Source organism: Hemitrygon akajei, chromosome 1, assembly GCF_048418815.1.
Source record: "Hemitrygon akajei chromosome 1, sHemAka1.3, whole genome shotgun sequence".
Taxonomy (NCBI): Eukaryota; Metazoa; Chordata; class Chondrichthyes; order Myliobatiformes; family Dasyatidae; genus Hemitrygon; species Hemitrygon akajei.
In genome coordinates, this window is record NC_133124.1 from 69,215,376 (window position 1) to 69,231,365 (window position 15,990).

At 44.0% G+C, this 15,990-nt stretch overlaps 1 protein-coding gene across 2 annotated transcripts in view; it reads right to left on the bottom strand.

The window, feature by feature from the left end:
* agap3 (ArfGAP with GTPase domain, ankyrin repeat and PH domain 3) overlaps positions 1–15,990 on the bottom strand; it is a 514,810-nt gene that overhangs the window by 215,884 nt on the left and 282,936 nt on the right. For both annotated transcript variants that reach the window (XM_073044964.1, XM_073044954.1), the window contains exon 2: positions 5,641–5,699. In XM_073044964.1, coding sequence (XP_072901065.1) covers positions 5,641–5,699 — 59 coding nt within the window. The remainder of the gene's footprint in view (positions 1–5,640; positions 5,700–15,990) is intronic.

Genomic DNA, 15,990 nt, shown 5'->3' on the forward strand with positions numbered 1-15,990 from the left:
CAGGCTGCCGGGACGATGGGGTGAGGTTGGCCGGTAGCCATGTTGCACAGGAGGGTCCTCTCACCTGGGCCTATGAGAAAGTCCTGCAGCTGCAAACCCGAGACTGCGGTCCTGTAGCTGGGCATCTCGTCGTTTGCCTGCTGCGCCTCCGCCAGTGCTGCATAGTCCAACCCCAGGGACAGGGCCTGGACAGCTGGTCTGGAGAGTGCATCCGCCACGAAGTTGTCCTTTCCTGAGACATGCTGGATGTCCGTCGTGTACTCGGAGATGTAGGACAGATGTCGCTGCTGGCGAGCCGACCAGGGATCGGACACCTTCGTGAACGCAAAGGTCAACGGTTTGTGGTCCGTGAACGCGGTGAACGGCCTGCCTTCTAAGAAATAACTGAAATGCCGGATTGCCAGATACAGTGCCAACAGCTCCCGGTCGAAAACACTGTACTTGAGTTCGGGTGGTCGTAGGTGCTTGCTGAAGAACGCCAAGGGTTGCCAGCGCCCCTCGATGATCTGCTCCAGCACCCCACCGACTGCTGTGTCGGATGCGTCCACCGTGAGGGCGGTCAGGACGCCCGTTCTGGGGTGCACCAGCATCGCAGCATCTGCCAAGGCTTCCTTGGCTTTGACGAAAGCTGCCGCGGCCTCCTCGTCCCAAGTAATGTCCTTGCCTTTACTCGACATCAGGGTGTACAAAGGGCGCATGATACGGGCTGCTGAGGGGAGGAAACGGTGGTAGAAGTTCACCATACCAATGAACTCCTGTAGGCCTTTGACTGTGTTGGGCCGGGCAACGTGGCGGATCGCATCTACCTTGGTGGGCAGAGGTGTTGCCCCGTCTTTGGTAATCCTGTGGCCCAGGAAGTCGATGGTATCGAGACCGAACTGGCATTTGGCCGGGTTGATTGTGAGGCCGAAATCACTCAGGCAGGAGTAGAGCTGGCGGAGGTGGGACAGATGCTCCTGGCGACTACTGCTGGCTATAAGGATGTCGTCCAAATAGATGAACGCAAAGTCCAGGTCGCGTCCCACCGCATCCATTAGCCGCTAGAACGTCTGTGCGGCATCCTTCAGGCCAAACGGCATTCGGAGGAACTCGAACAGACCGAATGGGGTGATAAGTGCTGTTTTGGTGATGTCTTCAGGGTGCACTGGGATTTGATGGTATCCCCAGACGAGGTCTACTTTGGAAAATATTCTTGCCCCGTGCAGGTTTGCTGCAAAGTTCTGTATGTGCGGCATGGGGTAGCGGTCAGGAGTTGTAGCCTCATTCAGTCTGCGGTAGTCGACGCATGGTCTCCAACCCCCAGCTGCTTTGGGCACCATGTGCAGGGGGGAGGCCCATGGGCTGTCGGACCTCCGTACGATCCCCAATTCCTCTATCCTCTTGAACTCCTCCTTCACCAGGCTGAGCTTTTCTGGGGGGAGCTTTCGTGCGCGGGCGTGGAGGGGTGGTCCCTGGGTCGGGATGTGGTGCTGTACCCCGTGTCTGGGCATGGCTGCCGTGAACTGCAGTGACAGAATCAATGGAAATTCCGCCAGGATTCTGGTGAATTCATTGTCTGACAGCGTGATGGAGTCCAGGTGTGGGGCCGGCAACTTGGCTTCACCCAGGGAGAACGCCTGGAAAGTCTCGGCATGTATCAGTCTTTTCCCTTGCAAGTCAACCAGCAGGCTGTGAGCTCGCAAGAAGTCCGCCCCCAGGAGTGGTTGGGCCATGGCGGCCAGTGTGAAGTCCCACGTGAACCGGCTGGCGCCAAACTGCAGCTGCACTGTGCGGGTGCCGTAGGTCCGTATTGTGCTGCTGTTTGTGGCCCTCAGGGTGGGTCCTGGCTTCCTGCTGCGGGTGTCGTACCCCGTCGGGGGCAAGACACTGATTTCTGCTCCGGTGTCGACCAAGAAGCTGTGTCCCGACTGTTTGTCCCAGACATACAAGAGACTGTCCTACTGGCCAGCCGCCATAGTCATTAGCGGCAGCTGGCCCTGGCCCTGGCCCTTGCAGGGCGGGCAACAACGGCGGGCTTTTGCGCCCCACCGCTGGTGGTAGAAACTCCACTGTTCACTGGCCTCCTCACTCCTGCCTCTGTGTTGTGTGCGCCCCCCTGCTTGGCCTTGTCTGGTCTGCTGTTGCACACGTGGCCTGGTAATCTGACCGACAGACACCACGCTCTCTCTCATGGCTTTCCACAGCACGTATGCCCGGGCTGCCACCTTCCGGGGGTCGCTGAAATCTGCGTCGGCCAGCAGCAGATGTATGTCACCGGGCAGTTGCTCTAGGAACGCTTGCTCGAACATGAGGCAGGGCTTGTGTCCATCAGCCAGGGCCAGCATCTCGTTCATCAATGCTGATGGCAGTCTGTCTCATAAACTGTCCAGGTGAAGCAGGCGGGCACCCCGCTGACACCGTGAGAGGCCAAAGGTCCCAATGAGTAGCGCTTTGAATACTTCATATTTGCCTCCTTCCGGGGGCGACTGTATGAAATCCGCAACCTGGGCGGCCTTCCCCTGTCAAGGGCGCTCACCACGTGATAGTAATGCGTGGAATCAGAAGATATCTGCCGAATCTGGAACTGGGCTTCTGCTTGGCTAAACCACACGCGTGGTCGCAGCATCCAGAAAGTCGGCAGTTTTAGCGAAACTGCGTGAACAGATGAAGAGTCGGTCATCTTTGGTCCAAATCCCGTTTGGACCATCGGGGTCACCAATGTAGCGATGTGCTACACACAGCGCTGAAATAACGACACGCAGTCGGTAAGTCGTTTCGAGACTAGTTTATTCAAACTTCACGGCGCTGGCATTTAATCCCTAGCGCCCGCACACTCCGGACGGAAATGACATCAGGCGTGCATTACCAAAGTCTTCCCCCGCGCGCTGGCTATTTGTGAGCCGGTTCGCCTGTGCAGAAAGTGGGTCGCCACAATATATTATTAGTTTATTTTTATTTTATTTTGGTCTGAAGATGAGGATTTAGTTGAAGTCAGCACAGAAACCATGGGACTGAAATTAATAAGTGAATTGCGACAGAAAGACGAAACAATCTTATCACAGCATCAAGGCAACATTTAAGTGTTGTGTCATGACCCCTGGTAAAAATGATATCAATGGGAAGAGTATCCACTAGGTAAAGTTATACATGATAAGAATTAGGTGTACAAGTCACCAACAGGAAGCCATCCTGCTCCCATCCATCAGATGATGGCTCATCTTCTGCATTCCCGTACCTCACATTAAAGGTGAAAGGTGGGTTGATAAAGGTCAATCATCTTCTCAATCCCAGGACTCTATGGGCTATTGTCAGAAGCATAGTAATCATCATTATTAGAAGTGAGAATGTTCACTGATGGTAAATTGGTTCATTACTGTCACGTACTGAGGTACAGTGAAACAAATTGTTTTGCATGCCAAGCATACAAATCATTTCATCACAGCAGTACATTGAGATAATACAAGGGAAAACAATGACAGAATGCAGAATAAAGCATCACAGTAACAGAGTAACTGCAGTGCAGATAAACAACAAGGTGCAAGGTCTTCACAAGGTTAATTATGAGGTCAAGAGTCCATCTTATCTTGGGACCACTCAATAGTCTTATAACAGTATGGTAGAAGCTAACCTTGAGCCTGATGGCCTTTGTTATCTTTTGCCTAATGAGAAGAGAGAATATACAGGGTGTGTGCCTGGGGTCCCAATGTCCAAATTCATTGGTAGTTCCTCAGCAAATGAAGCAGAACATACCTGCACATCGCAACATCTGGACAGTATTCAGGCCTAGGCTGATAATTTAACTTCAGTAGCACTATCATCCACAAGTCAGAGACCACCATCAATTAGCCACTTCTTAAACCATTTTGATCAATGCACTAAAATAATTTTTTTGCCCTGATTTTAGTTTTTTTCCTTGTAGAAATCAGCATAATTTATGTTTAACGATGTTGTTCCTGTTAATGTTGCTTATCTGGTGCTGCAGTTGGTTAAGTTTTTCTTGCACCTATGCATATACAGTGGATTCTGATTAATTGGAACACATTGTGATCAGTACATTTTGGCCCAATTAAGTGACTGCCCCAATTAGCCAAAGTTTCATAGAAATAATTAAAAAGGTATAAAAAAGGATAAACTATTTAACTAACAAATTACATTTTAAAAGCTATCTTGGCTTTTTCTCCTTGGAGCGACGAAGGATGAGAGGTGACCCGATAGAGTTATATAAGACGATGAGAGGTATTGATCATGTGGATAGCCAGAGGCTTTTTCCCAGGGCTGAAATGGCTAACCTACAAGGGGGCATGGTTTTAAGGTGCTTGGAAGTAGGTACAAGGGGATGTCAGAAGTAAAGTTTTTCACACAGAGTGGTGGATGCGTGGAATGCACCACCAACGAAGGTGGTAAAGACCCTATAGGGTCTTTTAAGAGACTCGTAGATAGTCTCTTATGGAGCTTAGAAAAATAGAGGGTTATGCAGTAGGAAAATTCTAGGCAGTTTCTAGAGTAGGTTACATGGTCGGCACAACGTTACGGGCTGAAGGGCCTGTAATGTTCTATAGATTTCTATGTTTCCCTAAATGAAATAAAGAACAAATTAGGACACTATCAAAACCACTTTAGTACTATAAAACTTGTTCCGTATTTCATTTAAATACATAATTTGTTATACAGTACTATAAAACTGTATTAGTTTCTAATAATTATCGATCTTTTGACTGACTATACATGAATGAAATCAGCGCACATAGTGCAGATAATGAACTGCCTTCATACAATGCTTTCAATGACTGCATCCTCCAAATCTTCATTTTCACTGTCACATTCAAGATAATTGTCAATACCTTCAAATTCTTGAAATTGTTGAAATAGTGAAATCGTTTCATTTTCACTCCTGGCCATTTCTGGCCTCTCCGAGCCGAAACACTTGAAACCACAGTGAACAAACCAGTTCTAAATTATCTTATTGCTTATTAAACGCCAACTATCAGTTCCAAAAATCACTGCTTTTTGAACACAAACATGCGCAAGTGAAGCTATTTTAAAACTGTTTGCTCTAAGCACAGTCTAGTGTCTAAAGGCCACACAAAATGCATACAACTGATGCACTGGAAACTGTTCGGCAACAGGGGCATAGTATCCCAAATAAATGAAAGGAGTCCTGGCTATTTTTTCAATTTGTTTTTGTTCTTTTAGACTTGTCCCAAATAAATTGCTGCCCCGATTAACCGATAGCCAATCAACCAGAATCCACTCTACGTACTTGTTCACATGACAGTAAACTCAACTTTGACTACTTTGGATCAATTGCATTAAAACTGTGGCCAGAGTGGCATATCACAGGATAGGCTTTCTGCGGGTCGTGACTCATCCACCTACTTCCCAACCCTTTACACCATCCCAAAGGTATGTCATAAGTGTGAAGAACTACTCTCCAGCTGTCAAAACTAAAGAATTTTGAAGTTGTCCAGGATTAATCAAGGACTCAGTAAGCTGAAGACCCACACGCTGTACTCAAACTGATACACAGGCATCCTGTATGGGGGCTCAGGGCTCACATGTTCACATGGCCAGAATGCACCTCTAACCTGAGGGATGATATTGTCAAAATCACCAACTGAAAGGCATTGGAGTACAGAAGGCAGACACAAAATGGTTACTCACCACTTTTAGTTCTGGGACAGACCGGCTCAGTGTCCACTCTTGACTGTTCACAAATGAATCTGTAACAAACACAGGTTGTGTCAGTAATCAGTTCTCTCCCCAGCTGCACCACCTATTTGACTATTGTTAATTTAGTGACTCTTACAAAAGTAGTTCACAATCAGTAGGTTACCTGTGAAGAAAAGTTCCAGTTTTTACAGCCACATTCACACTATCTCAGAAAAGCCTTACATCCAATGACATAAAATAAGAATCAAACAGAGACACCGTTCCTTTGGCTAATCACGCTCATGTTGACCTACTTGTCCATCCACACCAATCCCATTTGCTGCATTAGGATTATAACCCTCTGTCTACCTGCCATCTAGAACATAATACTGTATACAGAAGGTGTTGGAAAAGGGCAGTAACATTACGAAGGATCATTCCCATCCTGCTCATGGACTGTCTGTCCCACTCCCATCAGGAAGGAAACTACTTCGCATTCACACCAGGACCTCCAGACTCAAAAACAGTTACTTTCCCCAAGCAGTATGGCTGATCAACACCTGCACCTACGAACCCACCCTCCACTATTTTATCATCTCCTCTCAGTCACCTTATGTACAGACACTCCTATGCCTGGAATCACTTCGTGATTATACAATTAATCGCCGTATATAAGCTATCATGTATTTATATTAATGGTGAATTTTTATTATTATTGTGTTCTTTATCTTATTGTGTTTTTTTGTGCTGCATCAGATCCAAAGTAACAATTATTTCAAGCAAAGGAAGATCTATAGATGCTGGAAATCCAAGCAACACACACAAATGCTGGAGGAATTCAGAAGGTCAGGCAGTATCTGTGGAAAAGAATATAGCTGACCTTTTGGGCCAAGTCTCTTCATCAGGGTCTAAGCCCAAAATGTCAACTACCCTGATGAAGGGTCTCGAACCGAAATATCAACTATACTCTTTTCTATTCTTCTGCCTGGCCTGCTAAGTTCCTCCAGCATTTTGTGTATGTTGTTAACAATTATTTCATTCTCCTTTATGCTTAGAATGGAATGAAATTAAACAGTCTTGAATCTATGCCTTGCTTATTCAAATGTCTAAACACCTTTTGAACATAATGATTGTATCTGACTCCACCACCTCCTCTAAAGAACCTTCCAGATATCAACCACTCCCTGTGTAAACAACTTTCCTTTTAAAATACACCTTAAACCTCTCAGTTTTGATACCCCTACCATCAGAAAAAGATTCTATCTACCTTATCTAAGTTTCTTGTAATTTTATATACCTACATCAGGTCACCCCCTCAGCCTCCTTTGCTGCTCCAGGGAAAACAAACCCAGTCGATCCAATCTCTCCCTTAACTAAAATCCTTCACAGAGTCATAGAGTAATAAAGTGATAAATAGGTCCTTTAGCCCAACCTGCTCATACTAACCAAGGTACCCATTTGCCCATAGTTGACCCCATATCCCTCCAACATTTCCTATCCATGTACTTATCCAAATGTCTTTTAAATATTGCTATTGTACCTGCCTCAACTACTTTCTCTGGCAGTTCATTCCACATACAAAGTACCCTCTGAGTGAAGATGTTGCTCCTCAAGTCCCTATTAAATATTTTCCATCTCACCTTAAAACTGTGCCGTCTAGCCTTTGGTTCCCTTTCCCTAAGAACAGAAAGACTATGTGCAATCACCTTATCTATATCCTTCATGATTTTATATATCTCTATAAAGTCAATCCTCAGTCTTCAATATTCCAAGGAATAAAGTCCTAGCCTGCCAAACTTCCTTTAACTCAGGTCCTTGAGTCCTGGCAACAGTCACATAAAGTTTCACTGCATTATGTCAGGTCAATGATAGTTTTCATATATCAAGGTAACCAAAAATGGACAATCCCTCAAGTGCAGCCTCACCAATGGCAACATAAAATCCCATCTCCAACACTCAGTGCTCTGATTGATAAAGGCCAGCAGGCCAAACACTTTTTTTGTCAACACGAGAAAGTCTGCAGTTGCTGGCAATCCAAAGTAATACACACAAGTTTCTGGAGGAACTCAGCAGGTCAGGCAGGATCAATGGAAATTAATAAATGGTCAACATTTCCTGCTGAGATCCTTCTATCGCCCTGTCTACCCTCAACATCACTGGGTGTAAAACACAGCACTGAGCCAGTGTGATCAGCTGCTCATTGTAACTCATGGGAGCGACTTCCAGCTGCCCAACCTCACACAGCACAGAGCTGGCATGACTCTCTGCTCATCATAATGCATGAAGCAGCTTCCCGATCTCCATTCTGTACAAGATATTATACAAACGTACTCCTACATCTGTACCACAATACTCCCCAAGGGTACCATGCACTGCATAACCTGTTAATATACGTATCATAATCAACAAGGGTCCCAGCCCAACCTTGTGATATACTATTGGTCATAGACTTCTACCACTATCCTCTGGTTCCTGAGTGACCATCATTCAGTAGCACTTACATCCATAGTGATGAAGTGTTTTGAGAGGTTGGTAATGAAACATTTTAACTTTTGCCTGAAAAGTGACTTGGATCCACTTCCATTTGCCTACCAGCACAAGTCCACGGAAAATGTCATCTCATTGGCTCTTCACTCAACCCTGGAACTGCTGGACATCAACAGTGCATATACATCAGGAAGCTCTTTATTGATGGCAGCTAGGCATTCAATACTATCATTCTCTCAAAAGTTCAGAGTACTTTTTTTTATCAAAGTACAAATATGTCACCATATACAACCCTGAGATTCATTTTCTTGTGGGAATACTCAGTAAATCCAATAACCATAATAGAATCAATGAATTACTGCATCAACAGGGTAGACAACCAGGGAGCAAAAGACAACAACCAGTGCAAATGCAAAAGGAAAAAATAAAGAAAGAATAATAATAATAAATAAGTAATAAATATCAAGAACATGAGATGAAAAGTCCTTGAAAGTGTATGTAAACATTGACCACAATAATAAGAACTTCCTCTGAACTTCAGCAGGCAGAATCGCCGACATCCACATGGTCTTCATTGCAAGGTGCAACTGAAAGCCAACAATAACACACAGGAATGTGAACTTAGATATGAGCTCACATCTCTGAAACCTACCATGAGTAGGGCCATTCAAGGACAAAGGAGGGAATTTATGCTTGGAACCAGAGGAAGAAGCATATTACCAAACAAATACTTGGCATTGGTATTCACCAAAGGGAAGGGTATGGAGGAAAGCAAGATCAGGGAGGGCAATGTTGATAATCTGGGACATGCTGATATCAAGAAAGAGGAGGTGTTAGCTCTCTTGAAGAACATTAAGGTAGGTAAGTTAAAAGGACATGATGAAAACATACTCAGGTTATTGAATGAGACAAGGGAGGAGACTACTGGGTCTTGACAGGTGAGGTCCTAGAGGACTAGATAAAAGGTCAATAGAGACAAACCAGCATATAATAGCTCATAATAGCTCACTGAATCTTACATCAGTGGTAGGAAAAAATTCTTAGAGAATATTCTTGGGGATGGGATCTGCTTGGATCTGGAAAAGTATACTTATTAGGTATAGTCAGCATGGCTTTGTGTGAGGAAAGCCATGTCTTCCAAAGTTGATTGATGTTTCGAGGAAGTTACAAAGATGACTGATGAAGGTTGGACTGTGGATGTTGTATACATGGTCTTCAGTAAAGATTTTAGCAAGGTCCTTCGTGATAAATTGATCCAGATTCATTGGGGCTAATGGCAGTTATATAGAATTAATGGAGAATATCTGGAGATTAGGATATGTCAATGTTCACATCATGTTACAACACATCCTCATTAGTATTCTCATAGCAATGTTCTAAGGTAGTTTCTGAAAACCCACAAGGTCACAAAAATGGATAAGGATCAGCAAAACTTAAAGTACCAATATTCCTCTGTTCTGACACAGTTCCCCTATCATTCTCTATGATCTGTTTATCAGAGATCATCACCTGAGCAAACACAGTGATTAAACCCATGGTTTAGAGTACAGCTGGAGGTTCCAAAGTCAGTGAATCATTTATTCACCATGTGCTTTATTCCAGGGCGAGCCAAACTACAGACTGCACCCAACAGGACAGAAAAACAACTAATGTGCAAAAGACAACAAACTGTGGAAAATAAGCAACTCAGTAGTAAATAAATAAAAATCAGAGCATGAGATGAAGAATCCTTGAAAGTGAATCCATAGGCTGTGGGAACAGTTTAGTGATGGGATGAAAGAAGTTGAATTAAGTTATCCACACTAGTTCAAGAGCCTGGTGACTGAGGGGTAATAATTGCTTCAGAACCCAGTGGCATGGGTCCTGAGTCTCCTGTACCTTCTTCCTGATGGCAGCAATGAGAAGACAGTATGTCCTGATGGTGGGAGTCCTTGATAATGGATGCTACTATCCTGCCACAGTGCTCTTTGTAGATGTGCTCAGTAGTAGGGAGGCCTCTACCCATGATGTACTGGGCCATATCCACTACTTTTTAAAGGCTTTTCCATTCAAGGGCATTGGTGTTTCTATACAGGCCGTGATACAACCACTTGATACACTCTCCACCACACATCTACAGAAGTTTGTCAGTTTTAGGTGTCATGCCAAATTTTCACTAACTTCTAAGTAGAGGCACTATCGTACTTTCTTCACAATGGCACTTACGTGTTCGACCCTCTGAAATGACACCAAGGAGTTTAATACCTCTGATCCCCCAAAGAGGACTGTCTCACGGACCTCCAGTTTCCTCCTCCTAAAATTAATCATGGTCTTCCTAACATTGAATGAGAGGTTATTATTGTGGCATCACTCAGCCAGACATTCAATCTCCCACTGCTGACATTATCACCTTTAATTCAGCCAACGACAGTTTTGTCACCAGCAAACTTAAATATGGCATTGGAACTGTGCTTATCCTCACAGTTCTAAGTATAAAGCAGGCAGAGCGGGGGCTAAGTAATCAGCCTTGTGGGTCACTTGTGCTGATGGAGATTGTGGAGGAGATGTTTTTGCAACGTTTGAACATGAGAAACTAAATACCAGAACTACTGTCGTGTACTTTAAAAAGGCAATTTCAAATGAAAGTGTTGGCTGTTATTGGTTAAGAAAATAGATTATTCACTTGGAAGATACACATTGTTGTTGGGAGATTTCAGCTGAGATGGTGAAATTCTAGATCACATGAAGATTAAAGAGGCCATTCAGTGTCTTAGGGGGAAAACAGATTGATAAATCCCCAGAGCTTGATGAGATGCATCCTAGGCTATGATGGGAAGCAAGGAAGGAAGCTGCTAGAGTCCTGACAGAGAATCTTAAACCCATGCTGGATATGGGTAAGATGCCATACCACTGAAAATATGGTTCCTTTATTGAAAGAAAGCCGCAAGGACGTGCCAGGTAATTTCAGGCTCGTTAAGAAATTGTTGGGAAAATATTCTGAAGAGCAGGAATCACCTACAGTTGGAAAAGCAAATATTAATCAGGTATGGTCAGCAACACACACAAAATGCTGGTGGAACGCAGCAGGCCAGGCAGCATCTATAGGAAGAAGCACTGTTGACGGTTCGGGCCGAGACCCTTCATCGCCTGCTGTGTTCTACCAGCATTTTGTGTGTGTTGCTTGAATTTCCAGCATCTGCAGATTTCCTCAGGTATGGTCAGCATGGCTTTGTTGACTGAAGATCCCCACTGGTTGAATTTAACTGAGATCTAACTGCATTTTTTGAAAAAGTAACTAAACACATAGATGAGAAAACTTTGGAGAACATGGAGATTTAGGGCAGATTGGCTTCCTTCTATGTTGTAAGAGCCTACAGGTATAATATAACTCTTTATAAAGCATCTTAGTACAAAACCTTTGCACGAACCCTCAGTTGCAGCCTTGCGCTGATATTTAGACTGGAAATTCCTCAGTTCCGGCACATTAAGTATTGGAAGAATCAAGGCAAGATCCCCACAGACAATCAGAGCAATCAACAGCTTTCCTCCTGAGACTACAAATAGGAGCATGGGGAGGGGAAGGAGTCAGAGCAAACTTAAAGGTAAGCAGTCAGAGTAAACTCCTCCCTTTCAGAATGAGGTACTGTAGAAAAGTGAGCTTTTGCCTTCAGGCAGAATCACTGTATAAATGCTGATGATACAAAGGGCGTGGATTACTCAACTCCTCCTGGAGATATTTGCTTTGGTTGAATTTAATGACCATGCCCAATGCAAGTGCAAAGCTCTGGAGTGGAGAAGCCTGTGGATTGAACTCACTCTTTCCCAAACTAGCTCAATGATTTACAGGGCTTGAAAATAATGCAATGAATAAGGTAACACATTTTCACCAGCCTTCCAATGCAGGGGAACTGAAAGGGTGGGGGGGGGGGGCAGTATAGGCAGAGAGGCAATTCTAACTAAAAGCTGAGGCTACAACATGAATTTTCCTGAGTCTCTACAGTTCTCTTCCTCACTCTTCAGCTCAGGGCCAAAGCATGGGTGTGCTTAACATTGGCATCCAATTAGAACACAGCATCTCTTCATAAAATGCTGCTATGGAGGATTAATGTGGACTTGTTTTCAACCAATGGTCCACCACCCTTTGAACCCGGGTCGCTGGTGCTGTGAAGCGCTGGGCTGACCGCCATGCTACCACGCCGCCCCAGTTTTCTAGTAATTGATTAGTAAGGGCGTCAAAGATGGTGGGGAGAAGGCAGGAGAACGGGGTCGAGACGGGAAAGAAATCAGCCATGATGAAATGGCGGAGCAAACACGATGGGTTGAATGGCCTAATCCTGCTCTTATGAGACTAGCTAAGTCGACATTTTGGTCAGCATAAAACCGTTAAAAGTCCAGCCCTGGATCTCATCTTGAGGTTAGCTGACCTAAATCATTCCACAGTTCACGTTTGTTTTTTGTTTTGAAGGTCTTTCAGCTTTCCTGAGCTAAAATCACAGGTGGATAGGATCGTAAAGAAAGCTTTTGGTACAATGGCCTTCATAAATCAAACTATTGAGTACAGGAGATGGGATGTTATGTTGAAGTTGTACAAGAAACGGGTGATAAAAGGCAGGTGCTTCAGAGGTATTCCCAGGAAACCCTCCCACATGCCAAGAGAGAGGAAATTTGGATATTTCTCCTCCAAGGAAATGAAGACTGGGTCAGAATTTCAAAAGTAAGACTAATTGGAAAAAAAAGAGCATTGAATTGGATTTCAAAGGAGCAGCTACGTGACATCTCATGGAGTGGAGAGATACTTTCAAAACCCTTTGTTATGTTCAATGTTGACTGTCCTAGCATTATCTACATGTGCTTGGATTTCCAGTCAGCTCTCTGCTTTGTATCTATCATTCTCCTGGAATCCACACATTTCTACTGCAACACCACTGGAGTAGAGCAGAGTGGTCCAGTTTGGGATAGATTCCATCAGGTACCTCCAACGGCAATAATCAGAGATCGTCATGTTGTTCCAAGTGGACCTTGAACAGGGATCAGACAAGAAAGCAGGGTGCAACAAACAATCTGTCAGTGGAACTCAGTGGGTTGGGCAGCATTTGTGGGAGGGAGAAATTGCCTGTTTCAAGTTGAATGTCTGCTTGAGGACCAGGATGACCAGGGCCATTTCAGAGAAAGGAGGATATTTGGTTCTGTTTCTACAGTTACAAAGTTGGTCCTTGCACCCAAATTACCAGGAACAATTAAAATGCTCAACCCCCAACCCAACCAGTTGTGAAGACAAAATAGTTCAAGCCACTGACAACACAGTCCTGATGAAGGGTCTTGGCCCAAAATGTTAACTGTTCAAATCCAGTCGTGATGTAAGGTCTCGGACCAAACCTTTGACTTCTCATCTTTTCATTTCTCTCCATTGATGCTGCCTGACCTGCTGACTTCCTCCAGTATTTATGGGCATTGCTGTTGCATGATGTATTCACCAGACCAAGTAAAAGGGGAAGGGTTTCCTGCTTTAAAGGACATTTTTAAACCAGTTGAGATTAACACAATCCACCAGCTTCAAGGGAAATTAAAGAGCTCATTTTTATTTAACTGGATTTATTAAATTAAAATTTGCAAATTCGGATGGCACATTTGAACTTAATTATTAGTCTAGTTGGATTCAAAGTTCAAAGTACAGCTAATTTATTTTCAAAGTACATATATGTCACCATGTACAACCCTGAGATTCATTTTCTTGTGGGCATACTCTGCAAATCCAAGAAACATAAGAGAATCAATGAAAGACTGCACCCAACAGGGCAGACAAACAACCAATGTACAAAAGACAACAAACTGTGCAAATACAAAAGAAAAAAGAAATATTAATAACAAATAGATAACCAATAAATATCAAGAATGTGAGATTAGAGCCCTTGAAAGTGAGTCCATAAACTGTGAGAACAGTTCAGTAACGGGGTGAGTTCAGTGAAGTTATCCCCATTTGTTCAAGAGCCTGATGGTTGAGGGGTAATAACTGTTCCTGAACCTGGTGGTGTGAGTCTATAGGCACCTGTATCTTCTTCCTGAAGGCAGAGGGAGGAGAGATCATGACCTGGGTGGTGGGTGGGGGTGGTGCGGTTCCTGTAATTATTAGAACATCAGCAAAACTTGAATCCTGCCACAACATATAATGGGAAGGCAGAAATATTCTGTGAAATGACAGGGAAAAACTGAAACTGATTAGAGGTGAGGCAGGGATTACACTTAAGGATGAAAACTTAAGACACAACCCAAAAGCACACAATTAGAGTAACGTGAATGACAAATTGTTAAATGTGCATGTTTCAGTAAGATGTGGTGAGGCATCCTTTAATTGCGCTAAATGAAAAACAGCTGTCTTGAAGCACCTGGCAGGGAGTCAGCACAATGTTGTTTAAGAACCATTCAGTGAGAAACACATCAGTCCAAGTATGCACTCATACTTGGACTGTCCAAGTGTCCAGGTCACTTATCTTCACAGCCACACTTACGCAGCTTTGTGGTTGTAATCATCTGCCTAAGACAAGTTGTAATGCTTTGATTTCAGATTTAGCCATCGAGCTAACATTCCAGCAATGACCCCATCCAGAGTCTTCTACAGAAAACACACCATCAACCTGGGCTTTGGGAGTGCTGGTTCACAGCTGGGACATGCCACCTCTGCAACCAAAGTTCAAAGGAAATTTATTATCAAAGTACGTATACATTGCCACTGCAATTCAGTCTGAAAGATGCTGAAGTTTGGTAAATTGGTGCTGCAAACATCAGCTCGCTCTGTTAATCCTGATGATTGAAGACTGTGGATTACAGACGGATTAGCCAGCAACAATATTTGTTGCTGTGTGTTGTCAGTTTAGTGATCCCAGCTAAACTGGTGCAATACTCTAGTAAAACAGCAGCAACCTGTATCAATCAGAAGGTCTCTCTCTCTCTCTCAGACACACACACACAACACACACACACGATAGTTGTTCACAGTCTTTGTACTATTAACTATATTAAATCAGTACAGCACCCTATGTAACACAAGGACAGACCTATACAATAGCATACCTCCACCAGTACTTCACCCCTGTGTAATATATTGACAGACCCATTCCCACGAGTATAGAACCCCAGTGTAACGTTGTGACAGATCATTTCTTACTGGTATTGCATCCGAGTGTTATACATGACACATCCTTTCCCACCAATATTGTACCTCAGTGTTACACAGTGACAGAGCCATCCTCACTGGTACTGTATCCTGGTGTTATATATACAGCAACAAACCCATCCTCACCAGTACTGTACCCATTGTTATACAGTGACAGACCTGGCCACACCAGAACTGTATCCCAGTGTTAAAAGAGCATCAATACAGAGATTGCAGAGGCTGGATTCTGGAACAATACACACCCTGTTGGAAGAACTCAGCAGATCGAGCAGCATCAGTGGGATGGAAAGGAATGGTCAACATTTCAGTTTGAAACTCTGACTCAATGTCCAAACATGGGATTTTGATGCAAAACATCAACAATTTACCCTTTCCTTAAAGATGCTCTTCAACCTGTTGAATTCCAAGAGCAGACTGTATGTTGCGTCACATGCCTCAATAATCAAACTGCCAAAATCCAATGAATATCAAGGGGATTATATGCCAAAAGGTGGGCTCATATCTTGCATGTGGTTAGATGACTGTAGTAGTTGGGTGCCATGGTAGCATAGCTGTTAGCACGACTCTATTACAGCTTAGTGCATCGGAATTCAATGCCAGTGTCTTCTGTAAGAAGTCTCTGTACATCCTCCCCATGGAATATATGGGTTTGCTCCAGTTTCCTCCCACAGTCCAAAGATGCAAGTAGCTTAACTGGTCATAGTAAATTGTCCTGTGATTGGGTT